Source organism: Leptosomus discolor, chromosome 2 (assembly GCF_034619465.1).
Source record: "Leptosomus discolor isolate bLepDis1 chromosome 2, bLepDis1.hap2, whole genome shotgun sequence".
In the NCBI taxonomy this organism is placed as follows: Eukaryota; Metazoa; Chordata; class Aves; order Leptosomiformes; family Leptosomidae; genus Leptosomus; species Leptosomus discolor.
In genome coordinates, this window is record NC_141392.1 from 27,528,578 (window position 1) to 27,540,943 (window position 12,366).

The following is a 12,366-nucleotide window of genomic DNA, read 5'->3' on the forward strand; positions in this document are numbered from 1 at the left end:
GATTGCTTGGTTAAATTTTTCTTTTAACATACATGTCTCAGCAGGTCCACTGCATTAAGTGGTTTCTCATTTCTACTATGCTGGAATAAAGTTATAGTAAAAGTACCTTTCCTTTCTCTAAATCTGAAGAACTCTCTAACAGAAGCAGTATGAAGGTTGCCAAAAGAGATTACTCACCCCATTTCCTGTTTTACCAGCAGCCAAGCAGCACGCTATAGGTCACCAGTCATGCCCAGGAAGAAGACAGAGGGGAAAAAAGAAGAAGAAAAAAAAAAAAAAAAAAAAAGCCAGTGAAATTAAGGCTCAAACCTCCCAACAATTTCAGAGAATGTTGGTAGAAGGAAAAATGTTTTAAAAACTCAGGACAAAAAAGAAGTATTAGGATTTCGATTTAGCTTTTGCTTTAGAAGTGGAAAGACAGAACTGGTGTTTGTTTTTATTTGTAAGCCATTGCTTTGCAATTCACTTCAAATCCTATCTGGCTTTGGAAAAAAAAAAAAAAGATCAGGCTGCATTAAACACACTTTGAAACTTGCTATTAACGCTATAACTAGAAAAAGACTCTGACAGCCTAAGTGCAACTAGCAGTTATCTACCATACAGAGAAACGAAAAAAAAAAAGTTTCTAAACGGATGGTATACGAAAACTGAGTCGGCACATAAATAAATAAAAAATAATCAAATTCAGTTATCATCCCTTACAAAACAATACGAAATAAAAGACATACTTGGTCTCATGGGAATCACAAACCCTCCCTCTGAGGATCACCCCCTTATTTAAAGCACACCACTTAGTTTAGGAGACATAGGCTGAATATAAGAAAGCTGACATACAGAAGGACTCATTCCAGAAATCAGAGGGAGCTTTTAGTACAAACACTAGAGTTCATTAACAATTATTTGTCACGCAGCATACGTAGGAATGACCGAAGATGTGACCTCAGAATCATGGGCAGATTCAACCTTGAATTCTCCTTTGTTTCCCAATTGCCCCTCTGTTACTTTGGGCAGATGGTCTGTGAATGCCACCTTCTACAGCTCTTGATGTGCTTTTTTGAGCAGAGGTTTCAAGAAGTAATATTTGCTTTACATGTGTGATCACAGGATAACTCAGGGACCTCAGAAGGTTTCTATCGAACCTTCTGCTTATAGTAGGATTGGCTATGAAATCAGACGAAGTTGCTCAGGGCTCCATCCAATGAGTTCTTGAAAACCTCCAGTAATGCAGACTGCACCACCTCTCTGGACAACCTGCTCTAATGCTTTTTTGTCCTCAATCCATGCATTGCAAATACTTCCTCAAACTCTACTCCTCTCCTCTAGCAGACTTATAAAGAAACATAATGCAGCAGGCCCCTTAGATGTGACACTGCCCAGGAAAGAGAACCATGAAGCATCACTTAGGTGTCCCAGCCCACAAATTGAACTCAGCAGTGTAAGAATTAACAATCACTATAACAAAGGTCAAAAGCAGAATTAAAATTACCACTGATATGAAAGAACAATAGAAAAACACAAAAGTAAGCACAAAGGAGCCACGGCCATCAAATCAGTGCAACACTAATAGACTCAAACAAAATAAAAAACGATCAAGAAACTGAAGACTTCCAAACAACATTGCTTATGCCAAAAGCTTCCAAAAGTATATCTTTCTCAAACTCTGCCAAACATTTTAGAGGTTCATCTCTTTGCAGTCTCACTCACTTCTCTTTGCACTGACATACTGATTCTACAAAACAATCTATTACTTCAGTGTAGTAATTGGTCAGCACTTTAGGCTTTAAATTTTGCCTCTGTGCGGGCCAAGAATGACTGCCATTCTCTGCATCACAATGAAAACAGACCTTATTAAACTGAAGTGCATTACAGTTAACCAGAACTTTAACTTTGCCCTCAAATTAAGTGGAGAAAAAAAAAGTGATGTTGGACACAGGTATTCAGAAGACCCGTAGAATTTCCACAGAAAGCTTATCAGTGCAAAAGCAATTAAGAAGAGAAAAACTCCCCTCAAAACCTCCTACACAAAGCAACAACATTCTCAGTTCTTCCTCTACCACCACCACCAAAATACATTAGGACTGGCAGGATGCCACTTAAACAATAGAACCTGTACTGTCAACACAGAGTCCAGACACCTATTCTCATCATCCTCACTGAAGATTAATTCCAAAAATCAAGTTGTTTGGCTTGAAAGAACTACAATGAAAAACCTCAAAATTAGTAGTTTTCAATCTGCAGACTGTAGACTACTAGTAAAGTGTCAGAGAAAGGTGACTCCATACCCTTGTCATACAACCATATATACATAGGCAATGTCCAAAAGAGTTGGTATCTCAAAAGCAGTGAACACCACCGATTTAAATTCTACAGAATTTTAAACCCCTTCCCTGTCTTTCATTCCTCATATATGGTGAAAGACCCCAGACTCTGCCAAAAGAATTACTGTCTATTGTCAAGGAAATAATTCTAATTAAGAGGTTTGAAAACATGTATTGAACTTAAAGGAGCAGAGCCAGGATGACATCACTTTTTCATTGATATCAGAAGGAGCCACATCATAGAGATCTTTTGTATGCTGATAGAGGAACTCAATCAAAAAATGTCTATTATCCTTCCGTTGCTACATCTAAAAGAATGAAGGAACCCCCAAAACAGTGCAAGAAATATTAAAGGGAAAGAGGGATGGCAAGAGAGGACACAAACTGTTAGGTACACGACACATGAAACTACACGCTACTGAACAAAATATATATAGTTGTATGGATGGACTATTGTTTACTCAAATTCACTGTGATTCATTATGCTGCATACGTAGACAGTATGAGTAAGACTGCTTCACAAAACACCATGAAGTATATTGTAATCTTGTTTGCATAATAACCCAGATAAAAATCATAAATAAAAATAGTTTCCAATTGAAATTCCTTGAACATAATTCTGGACTAAAGAACATGACAACCATAGAACTGGGTCTAGAAATCTGCATTTGACAAATGCCAATTTAAAAAAATCCCATATGCCTTGATTTAAAGCCCATGCAGGTTTGGTACTCAGTTGGGTGGATAATTGCACTCCGTTCCCCTGTTTTACGGGGGTACAATTACAAAATAGAGAAAACTTCTGCATCTAAGTAGCTATGCTAAAATGAGACCGCAGGTCAAATTTCATCTCCTCTTTCTTGACTTCAACATTGAAAGAGAATTAAAGAAATTACTTTTCCCCTTCAATTAGGAGGAAACAATAAATTAAGGTACTGTGAGCACAGAAGCCAAAAGATCCCAAATTTCAAATCACATTCAACAACCAAGCGAGCCAAACCCCTCTACTCCTCTGCCTTCATTCCCCTGCTCTACTCTCTCCCACCTGAATGCGAAGCAGGGGATCAGAGCCCTCTACTTCATAATTACTTTATATTTGTGGTTTGAAAATGAAAAATGCTCATTACAGAGCTCAAGCCTGCAGGGCAATGCTTAACAGCAAATATATTTCTGAAATACACTAGCTCAGGCACTATATTGATTACAAGCTGCAGGATATTATTCTAATGCTATCTGAGGGATCACAGTGGCAACAGTTGAAATACCATGTGCAATCCCAACCACAGCATTTTTTCACTGTATTAGAAAAGAGCTTCAAGGTGGGGAATTCCATGATGAGGTATACACAGTCCTACAGGGAGTAATGACTACAGATGCTATTTGCATCAATGTCCTTGTAGCAAGTACCAGGATGATGGATCACAACTGAGACTACAAACGTAGCTAACAGTCACCCTTTTGAAGGGCACGACTCACTTCATATCTAATATAGTTGCCTGACATAAACTTGGGACTCCTGTATTTATGATTTATTTTAATCAAATATCCTACTTGTGGAAAGCAGTGTTAGCTTCTTCGCATTACAGATACAAATACTATGCAAATGTAAATTTTATGTCCCACTCTTCTTCAGCTCCTATTGTACATTTTAGGCTTGGCAGGATGACAACTGTCATAAGTAAATTAGTTGAAGGTAATATTATAAGGCAGTTTCTGATTTTTTGTTAAAAAGAAGGCAGAGAAAATCTGTGTATCATATGGGTCCATGGGAGGGAGGCTGTCTTTGGTGTGTCCTTTTATAATAAAATGACATATGTTCTTGTACAGTGCAGTTCAAAGAATGAAAAGAATTTAAAGACCTCTTTTTGACATAAAGCATTTTGAGACCCTTACTTTGACAGATTACTTGCTACTTTTCTGTATCTGTAAAACAGGAACTGTTTTTATCTTTTTTTTTTTGAAGTGGTAAATGGATAGATGGTTAATAAAACCCCCATGATTTTAAAGAGATTCTTTCTCCACCATCACCCTTTTTCACCCCTTCAGTCAGAGCACAGCTACACAAACATTTTGTTTACCATTTGGCAAGACTGAAGGGATGGAATAGAAGGGGCAGCATGAACTTCCCAATGAACCAAAACTATTTCCAAAGAGAACAGATCTCGTTTTGGAATGACATCCTATTCACTCATCTGACTCCAACTAGTCATTTCTGGACCGACACCTTGGTTGTACCAAGCACTGTAGTATTCTTTGTTTGCTTGAATATAAGGACAAGATACCTTGAATGAAGCAGATGGACATGCTAAGAATGACATCTCATCCCTTTTACCAAACTAGTAATTTATTGCACTTAGAAGACAAAGTTCTTGTAAAGTAATGAATAGGGGTTTCTACCAACTGCACTTGCCAAGTCAGTTTTCCCAGTCCACACAGTCTCGATATATCATCAACTTTTCAATCAGCAAGAGGGAGTCTCTGAAGCAAATGATTATTTTTTGCTTCCAATTACAGCCAAGGCTGCCTCAAAAGCAGACAGAAACACTTGCTCTGCTTATTCAAATTAGTGTGAGAACATTACTGAGCTAGAACTGCAATGCAATAACACCCTCTACCGAGGCATTCTAGCAAAGACCCACGAGGTGGATGAGGAAAAACAGTAGCATCAAATTTTTATTTCCTCGCCTCCATCATTATACAGCTATGCTACAGGGGTAGGTGGAAGAAGTTATTTTTAAGCTAGATAAACTATAGCTGTCAAGCTAAAGACGCATAATGGAAAGGTATTAAGAACTTGGTAACATGGGAAATGCAGCTGGGACTCTAGCCAAAAAGATTATGTACACCACTTTGTTTTTTGCTCACTGAGGCTATAATGAATAGAGTAAGGGAGGTCTCCGTAATGACTAGCAAAGGTAGACTGGAAACAGAAAAGACCTGATCAATAGTACCCTAAAAATAGAAAGAGTCCTCTTTTTTTTTTTTTTTTTAAACACCTAAGCTCACACCGGGCATAAAGTTGGAGTAAGTCTGGCCTGCAGTTGGAGTTTTACACAGCATCATGGGCACACACACATGCATCCATACACTCACCTAGCTTGAAAATGCTTTTTTGACTTATCTCGTTCTTTGGATGACCATAAAATCAAATGGGAATAAGGGCAGTTCCTTCTAGGCAGAAAGCACAGAGCGATTTGTTCTGGTGTTATTTTACCAAACACAGTGGCAGCTGAAGCAAACACACCAACTATGCTTAACTTCAGATGGGAAGTAGAGAATCTTACGTTCAAGAAGACTTAGGAGTAGAATATACGCTAGCACAACGCAGCTGTTACACTAGCATTTGCCTGAGATGCTAGAACTAACAGTACAAATCAACACTAAAAGTGTAGTAGATTATTTAACAATCAAACTGTGTGGGACGAGAATAGACCTCAACACAGGTTTATAAATAAATCCAAGACCACCTACACTTCTTTCTGCCATGTTCACTGAAGCTTCTACTGCATCTTCCCACAGCAGGCGTCTATCGTAAAGATTTACATGTTGCCCTTTAGAATAGTATTTTTGCATCACTTTATACCAGAAAGCAGGGGAACATCATAAAACAACTCACAACTAAGCAAAAATTGTTGCTTTATTGATCAAGTTACACTATGCTTAGTACTCTCCCTCACCTAAAAAAAGATAAAAATAAAGTGCCAGGGTTATAAACTCCTCCGTATTATCATTATCTTCTGTAATTAAATGACTGAAATGTAAGCAATCAGTTTGATTAAAATTGCCATCAAAATCAGTAGTTTTACAGTGCTATAAATTGTAGTTTTACAAATCTAGACTTTCAACAATGCCCAAGACAGGTGAGTATTAAAATGCATATTTTCACATCATTTAAAATGCTCAACAGTTAAAGAGTTTGTCTTCAAACTCCTTCATTTGTATTCTGCACTACCAATTATCATTTATTTCAGGAAAGGCACCAGCTGTGCAGTTCCTTTTCCGAGAAGATCCACAAAGCAAAGCTGGCATCTGTACCAAAGGGAACAATACACCGAGGGTTTAAAGAAACTCCTTTTAGATTTTCAGATGTAAAGTAACTCCCGGGCTAACTGAAAACTGAAGCAACTCAGACACTTTATTAATTAAAATAATACTCACCAACAAGGAAGGGGAGAGCAGACTTCACTTCCAGTATGTGGTTTTGTTTTTTTTTAAACAATAGCAAATAAAACTCAAACCACCTCCAGCTTGTACATTCCACAGTTACTTTCTTTAACATGCATTTAAGTTATGAAGAAATATCTGTAAACACTTACCTCCCTAACAGATAGCTGTGGGGGCAGCGACACAGAAAATACAAAACTAGTGAACTGGTAGTCAGCAGACTTAACCTTTTGGCACATCTGTAGGAGAAGGATTTTAGTATCAAGCCACAGCAATGGAAGTGAGTTGATAATCTCAGCATATCCTTTATTTTAGTGTAATCACTGTAAATCCATGTTAATACACATTCAAATAGATGCTGAACATACAGACCAGAGGAATCCCTAACAACTCATTGAAATATAAGCTTATATTGTTAAAAAAAAAAAAGTTACTAATAAACTGTATCCTTATTGCTATGAAACAACCAAACTCACTATTTTAAGGCTAAGACCAATTGTATAGAGAAATCTTAGTGCAATGAATTACACCACAGTGACCAAGGGCTAGAACAGCTGACTCAGAATGTCTTTCTTCATGGCAGTGATACAACTTTAAGAAAATAAAATTGTTTAAGATCCTGGGATACAACAGGAACAAACAGGTATCCACAGTATTAATTCATAATCACTCTTCATTGTAAAAAGTCGTGTTTGTCACTGGAAATTCAGTAAGAACCCAAACACACATCAAACATTTTAAAGCAGGCTAGTGAGAGCTGACGGCTAGATGTCTCTACTGGAAGCTTAAACACACATGGAAGAGTTGTCCAAAACATCAGTCATTTTAGTGAATGTTAAAGGAGAATTCTGAGCTTTCAAGGTGAAATCAACATCTCAGATAAGGAAATCTCCTTATCAAATAATCTGGTTTTCTGGCGCCTTAACAAATGCCGTCAATTTTCCATTGCAACTCAAGAAAGTAACTCTGAAACAAGTCTTAGAAGTGGATTCTGTAACAATATAGATCCTTTGCCACTGGAAACAAAAAAGAAACACGCACTGCAACAACAGAAACTATATACTACACTTTCTGTTTAGTCCCATTTTTAGATACAGTCATGCTATTAAACCAAAATCTTTTCAATTAAAACACAAATTTCTCAAATGCAAGTGCGGTTTTTCTAGCCGATATTTCAATTTGCCACATAAGCAATTTTATTGCTTGGAGATGACGACTGTAACACTCATTACACTCATATTTTCCCCATTATCTACAATCTGTTGTGTCACCAAAACATTTTCTTCCTCCATGGCTTTCTAAATAGTAGTACCTTGTAAAGACAGACTCATGCTATACTAGGAACATGTAGCTAAGTTGAAGAGCACAGCAGTTGATGCCTCCTCATTTTGCCTTCACATAAGAAAAGCAAAGAGAGGCCACCATCTACAGTGGGGCTTTCCTTATAATCTAAGCAGCTGAACCTCAGGTTATCTCCTAAATTCAGATAACCACGTATCTGTTAGTCCTTTTCTTAGGATAATGTGCTCTTAGCAGTCATTCCATTGCACCTGCGCTGCTATTTTTTCAAAAGGTTACATTATGACAAGGCCTGGGTAAAATCTGGTCACAGGGACAGGTTTTATTTCCCAGCGGCACAGGAGGAAGGCACACCTGTCCGTGAGCAGTACATAGCTGAATGGCGCCATCTACATTTCAAATATTCAAAAATATTCAATGTTCTCATTGGTTTGCCAGTATCTTTCTCTCAATTTAACTGCATGGTGTTTTTCATCACCAGCTCTGTACTGTAGGCCCCAACGTACACAAGCTTCAGAAAAAGCACACAAAAAGACTAAGAACAGGTATTTACCTTTTTAACAAAGTCAGCCTCGCTGAACTCCTGAAGAATTCCCAAACAGACATTGCAAACCTTCACAGCTGAGTCTTCCACTGCAGTATTTTCATTGTTAACCAAAGGAATCTGCTGGAGGGCTCCATTGTGGTTCAGATCATCAGGCCCTTCTACTGCGTGTTCAAGTCTGATTCTCTTGCAAGGTGGATCAGCTACGTCAAAACAAACTGTATCTTCTTTTTCTTGATTATTTTTCAGAAATTCTTTTAAATCCTTCATCAAATCCTAACACAAACGGAGGAAACACACTGTTGTTGGTTTTTTCCTCTTTTTCCAATGCTGTAACAAGCACTTACAAACATAGCCATCCCAGTTTAGCCTTAGTGTTTGTAATTAATAACTTGGAATTTATACCAAAAGACATCTACACAATTAAAAAGTTCCAAGATGTATTTCTCTCAAAATGTTATCCAGAGAAATTGAATTTTGCTGAACAGACTTCTTTATCGTCCTTTTTACAGACCTGACTTGCAGAAATGCATTTATCTTTGGCTCCATCGCTATTCAATGAAAATAGATGTTTATTGCGTTTTTGTCATTTAGGTTATGTTAGAATTTAATTCCTCCAACTCCATTAGCCCAGATGACTAGGAAGAGAGATGGCTAGTATAGTACAAGGAAATGAGAGCAGATACAGGTGAGGCTGAAATTAAACACACAGAGCAAGAATAAAGAGTGAAGCCTACAAAAATTAAAGGATGGGCTGGTGAGGAGAGAGAATTACCTGCATGTCTCTGAATCTCAGGAAGGATGAGAGAGAAAAGACATACTTCAGAAAAAATATTTATTGAAAGGTCTTCAGTAACAAAGACAGCAGTTAATGTGTTGTTGCAACTCAGAGGAAAATAAGTTAGAGATGCAAAAGAAGAAGAAAAATGGCATACAGAATGAACACTTGTGAAATGATTGTTAAAAAATGGAAAAGCATAAGGAAGAAAGATGTTAAAAATGAATTCTGGAGAGTCTAAACTTGAACAAAGGTGAAACAATCAAGAGAAGACACCAGAAGATGCAAGCATAAAGACAAGGGATTAGACCAGGTAAATGGAGATGTTTATTTCGCCTATAAAATGAGAGAGGTCTCAAAGAACCAATATGGAGGAGGAGCAAATAGCCAAAACCAAGTTGAGGAGTATCAAATACAAGAACAAAGGCAAGAATGATTGTGCGCAGCTAGGAAAAAATTGAAGAACACTGAATTTCAGCACTAAGGTCAGTTAAAAAGGATGCCTAATAACACTGTGTTTGACTGATTGAAAAAGGAAGATTTAACCTGTGCTCTGCAATTCTTCAGTTACATCCATCTACCAATTCAACTGAAAGAAGAAGGAAGTATGAGGCGAAAAAGTTTGGAGTATAGATGGTTCCTCCTTTGCATCAGCTGCACTGCCCACTGGCCCTTTACTACTTATGACATTAAAGGAAAAAGAGCAGAGGGAACAGTCAGAGCTGCTCCACTTCAAAGGTGATAGAGCCATGCTGCGTAGAAGCTAACACGCCCTGCTTTCTGGTGTTTTCAGGAAATACATAGCAACTTTCACAGTCAAACTTAACATTTAACCCACAACTCTTACATTCTATGATTCTTGTAATTTCTCAAAATTGCACAGTATAGCACCAGCCATTTTTCATAACTCATTTCACAAAGCATTTTTCTCTCAGGCAAATAGCCCAGGGATACAACCATCTTCTTCTCTAAGGCAGTGCAAAGAACACTGCATTCATACGTTCACACATTCTAATCAGGAATACAAAGAACAAACCTTGTATGGATGTCTATAAAGTGTCTGTGATCCCACGCAGCAGAACCTCAAAATACATCGTGGGCAAGTGCCAGTGTTCAGTAACAGCTGAACAATTGGTCTGTCCTTTTCTGTTAGCGAAGACATGCTGCATAATTCTAAAATTTAAAAAAGAAAAGAAAAATAGCTTAAACACAATTCAGCAATTCAACAATAAAAGGACCTACTTAGCTGCACCATATTTAGAATCGCTGGATTTTTTTTTTTTTTCTCTACAGAAAGCTTAGGATACATGTTTGTCTTAAATCAAAGGCACCAGAAAACTGGAAGACCAACCTCAAAAGACCACTAACTTGGAGAAAAACTTCTGTACTTCCTAGAAAAAACTGAAGTCCAGAGTTCTGACAAACTTTGAGCTTTTGCCCAGTTTTATCTTTGACAAAGTGTATTAAATGGCACATTATTCTTTACTCAATGGAGAAGAAGGGTGGAGCTAAGACATATTAAGCCAAATGTAAAATGGAAATTCCTTCTAAAATTGCTGTGACTAAAGAATCAATGTCTTAAAAATCACACATACACAAAAACAGATGCCACCTCTTTTTATCATACAAAGCCCTAAAGGCAAAAGAAGCCTTTTTTATCCATTAGCCCCTTTAATTTTGTGCGATTTCTTGTTTCCCATCTCAAACATAGGACTCTTGTTTTTGTGAGAAATCTCGTAATGCTTTTTTTCTTAAAAGATTATGGCTAATTCAGTTTTCTGTCATTCTCTCTGCCCAGAACTTTAGAGCAGTTTAATTTCTTTGGCTGAAATTTAATAATGGGATAGAACTCTCAACATCTTTTTAAAAATATGGAAAAGGAAAGATTCCTAGTGAGGTGCTCACCCTTGCTAGTTATCTAGAAAACTTTAGAAGGCACATAAGAATAACCACAGTTGTTCAGACCAAAGGTTCAAATCGTCTGTGTCACCCAAAGTGGCAATAAACAGATGCCACAGGAAAACATGTGTGTGCAGGGCATACACTTCTGCCAAGTGCTCTCTGCCTCCAGTTATTTTGGGTTTGGGGGATTCTTTCAATCTCATGTGGTTTGCCTGTTGGCAAACCTTAACAGATCTTTCCTCCAATCCTTCTCCAGTCTCTCTTTGAAAATCTTTTGCCTCTACATCCTTTGGCAAGGAATTCCACAACACCTACTGACAGATAAACCACCTGATTTTGTTTTGGGCTTAGCTCCTGAAAGCAACATCTGATATCCCCCTAGTTTTTGTATTTCAAGAGACAGCGTAGAGGAAGGATATCTTGGCATTCTCCATGCCAGCCACAACCTCTTGCACCTCTAACGTCCTATCCTCAGGAGTAACTTTCACAGAAGTATCTCAGCCATGGAGAACCTTCACAGCATGGGAAAAGCTATAAGTTTAGTTTCTCCTGGATTTGGATTCTTTATCGTAAGCTGTAAAAAACAAGGACTAGCTAGAAAACTTTACCCTGCTTTTAAAAAGAAAAACAACAAACACATACTTTCGGGTACCTGTTCGTTCGACTCAGCTTCCTGAGACTTAAATACTGCCACAATACTGTTTCACGCTACCACCGCCTGAACGAAGGGATTTCAGGGGAAAAAAAAAAAAAAAAAAAAAAAGCCACACCACAAAAACCCATTGAGAAGCTCTTGAAGAAATCTCCCGCTTCCCCCGGGCGCCAGCAGCCCGCAGCCCAGCCGGCACGGCAGGCACCGCTCCCCGCGCCGACACCCGGGACGTCCCGCGTTCCCCAGGGCGTAGCCCTCGCCCGCCCCCCGCCACCACAGCCGAGCTCGCCATCACGGCCAGGCCAGCCCCGACCGGCCCAGCCGCGCAAGGGGAAGCTCAGCGCCCTCCTCAGCACCCCTGCTCCCGGCCCGGGACACCTCAGGGCTTGAAGAGGGGAGGGAGCCCCATAACTCTCTCACACACACTGAGTGCACGCCCCGACAGTTAGAACCGTTACAGCCCCCCAGGCGCCTCGCGTGGACTAAACCAGTGCAGGGACGGGGGGGGGGGGACACCGCTCAGTACAGGATCGCCCTCCTCCAGGAGGCCGGAGGCGCCGCAGATGGGCTCCGGCCTGCCACCGCTACCCGCCCGCTCCGCCCCGCTCCCCGGGGAGAAGCGATCACCTCACGGCGGCCCTGGCTCCACGCGGGGCCTCGCCCGCCCCTCCCTGGGAGGCCAGCCGAGCCGACACAGGCTTGCGCAGAA

The 12,366-nt window shown here is 39.4% G+C and overlaps 1 protein-coding gene across 2 annotated transcripts in view; it reads right to left on the reverse strand.

Moving 5' to 3' along the window:
• PUS10 (pseudouridine synthase 10) overlaps positions 1 to 12,318 on the reverse strand; it is a 33,052-nt gene extending 20,734 nt beyond the window's left edge. Inside the window, exons 1-5 of one of the 2 annotated variants that reach the window (XM_086460805.1) lie at positions 12,285 to 12,318; positions 10,140 to 10,276; positions 8,335 to 8,601; positions 6,635 to 6,721; positions 178 to 212 (exon numbers count right to left, since the gene is read on the reverse strand). In XM_086460805.1, coding sequence (XP_086316931.1) covers positions 178 to 212; positions 6,635 to 6,721; positions 8,335 to 8,601; positions 10,140 to 10,265 — 515 coding nt within the window. In that variant the 5' untranslated portion in view covers positions 10,266 to 10,276; positions 12,285 to 12,318. Of the gene's footprint in view, positions 1 to 177; positions 213 to 6,634; positions 6,722 to 8,334; positions 8,602 to 10,139; positions 10,278 to 12,284 lie in introns of those variants that run through there. The other variant, XM_009959286.2, reaches the window with a different exon arrangement.
• Between the last annotated feature and the right edge of the window lie 48 nt (positions 12,319 to 12,366).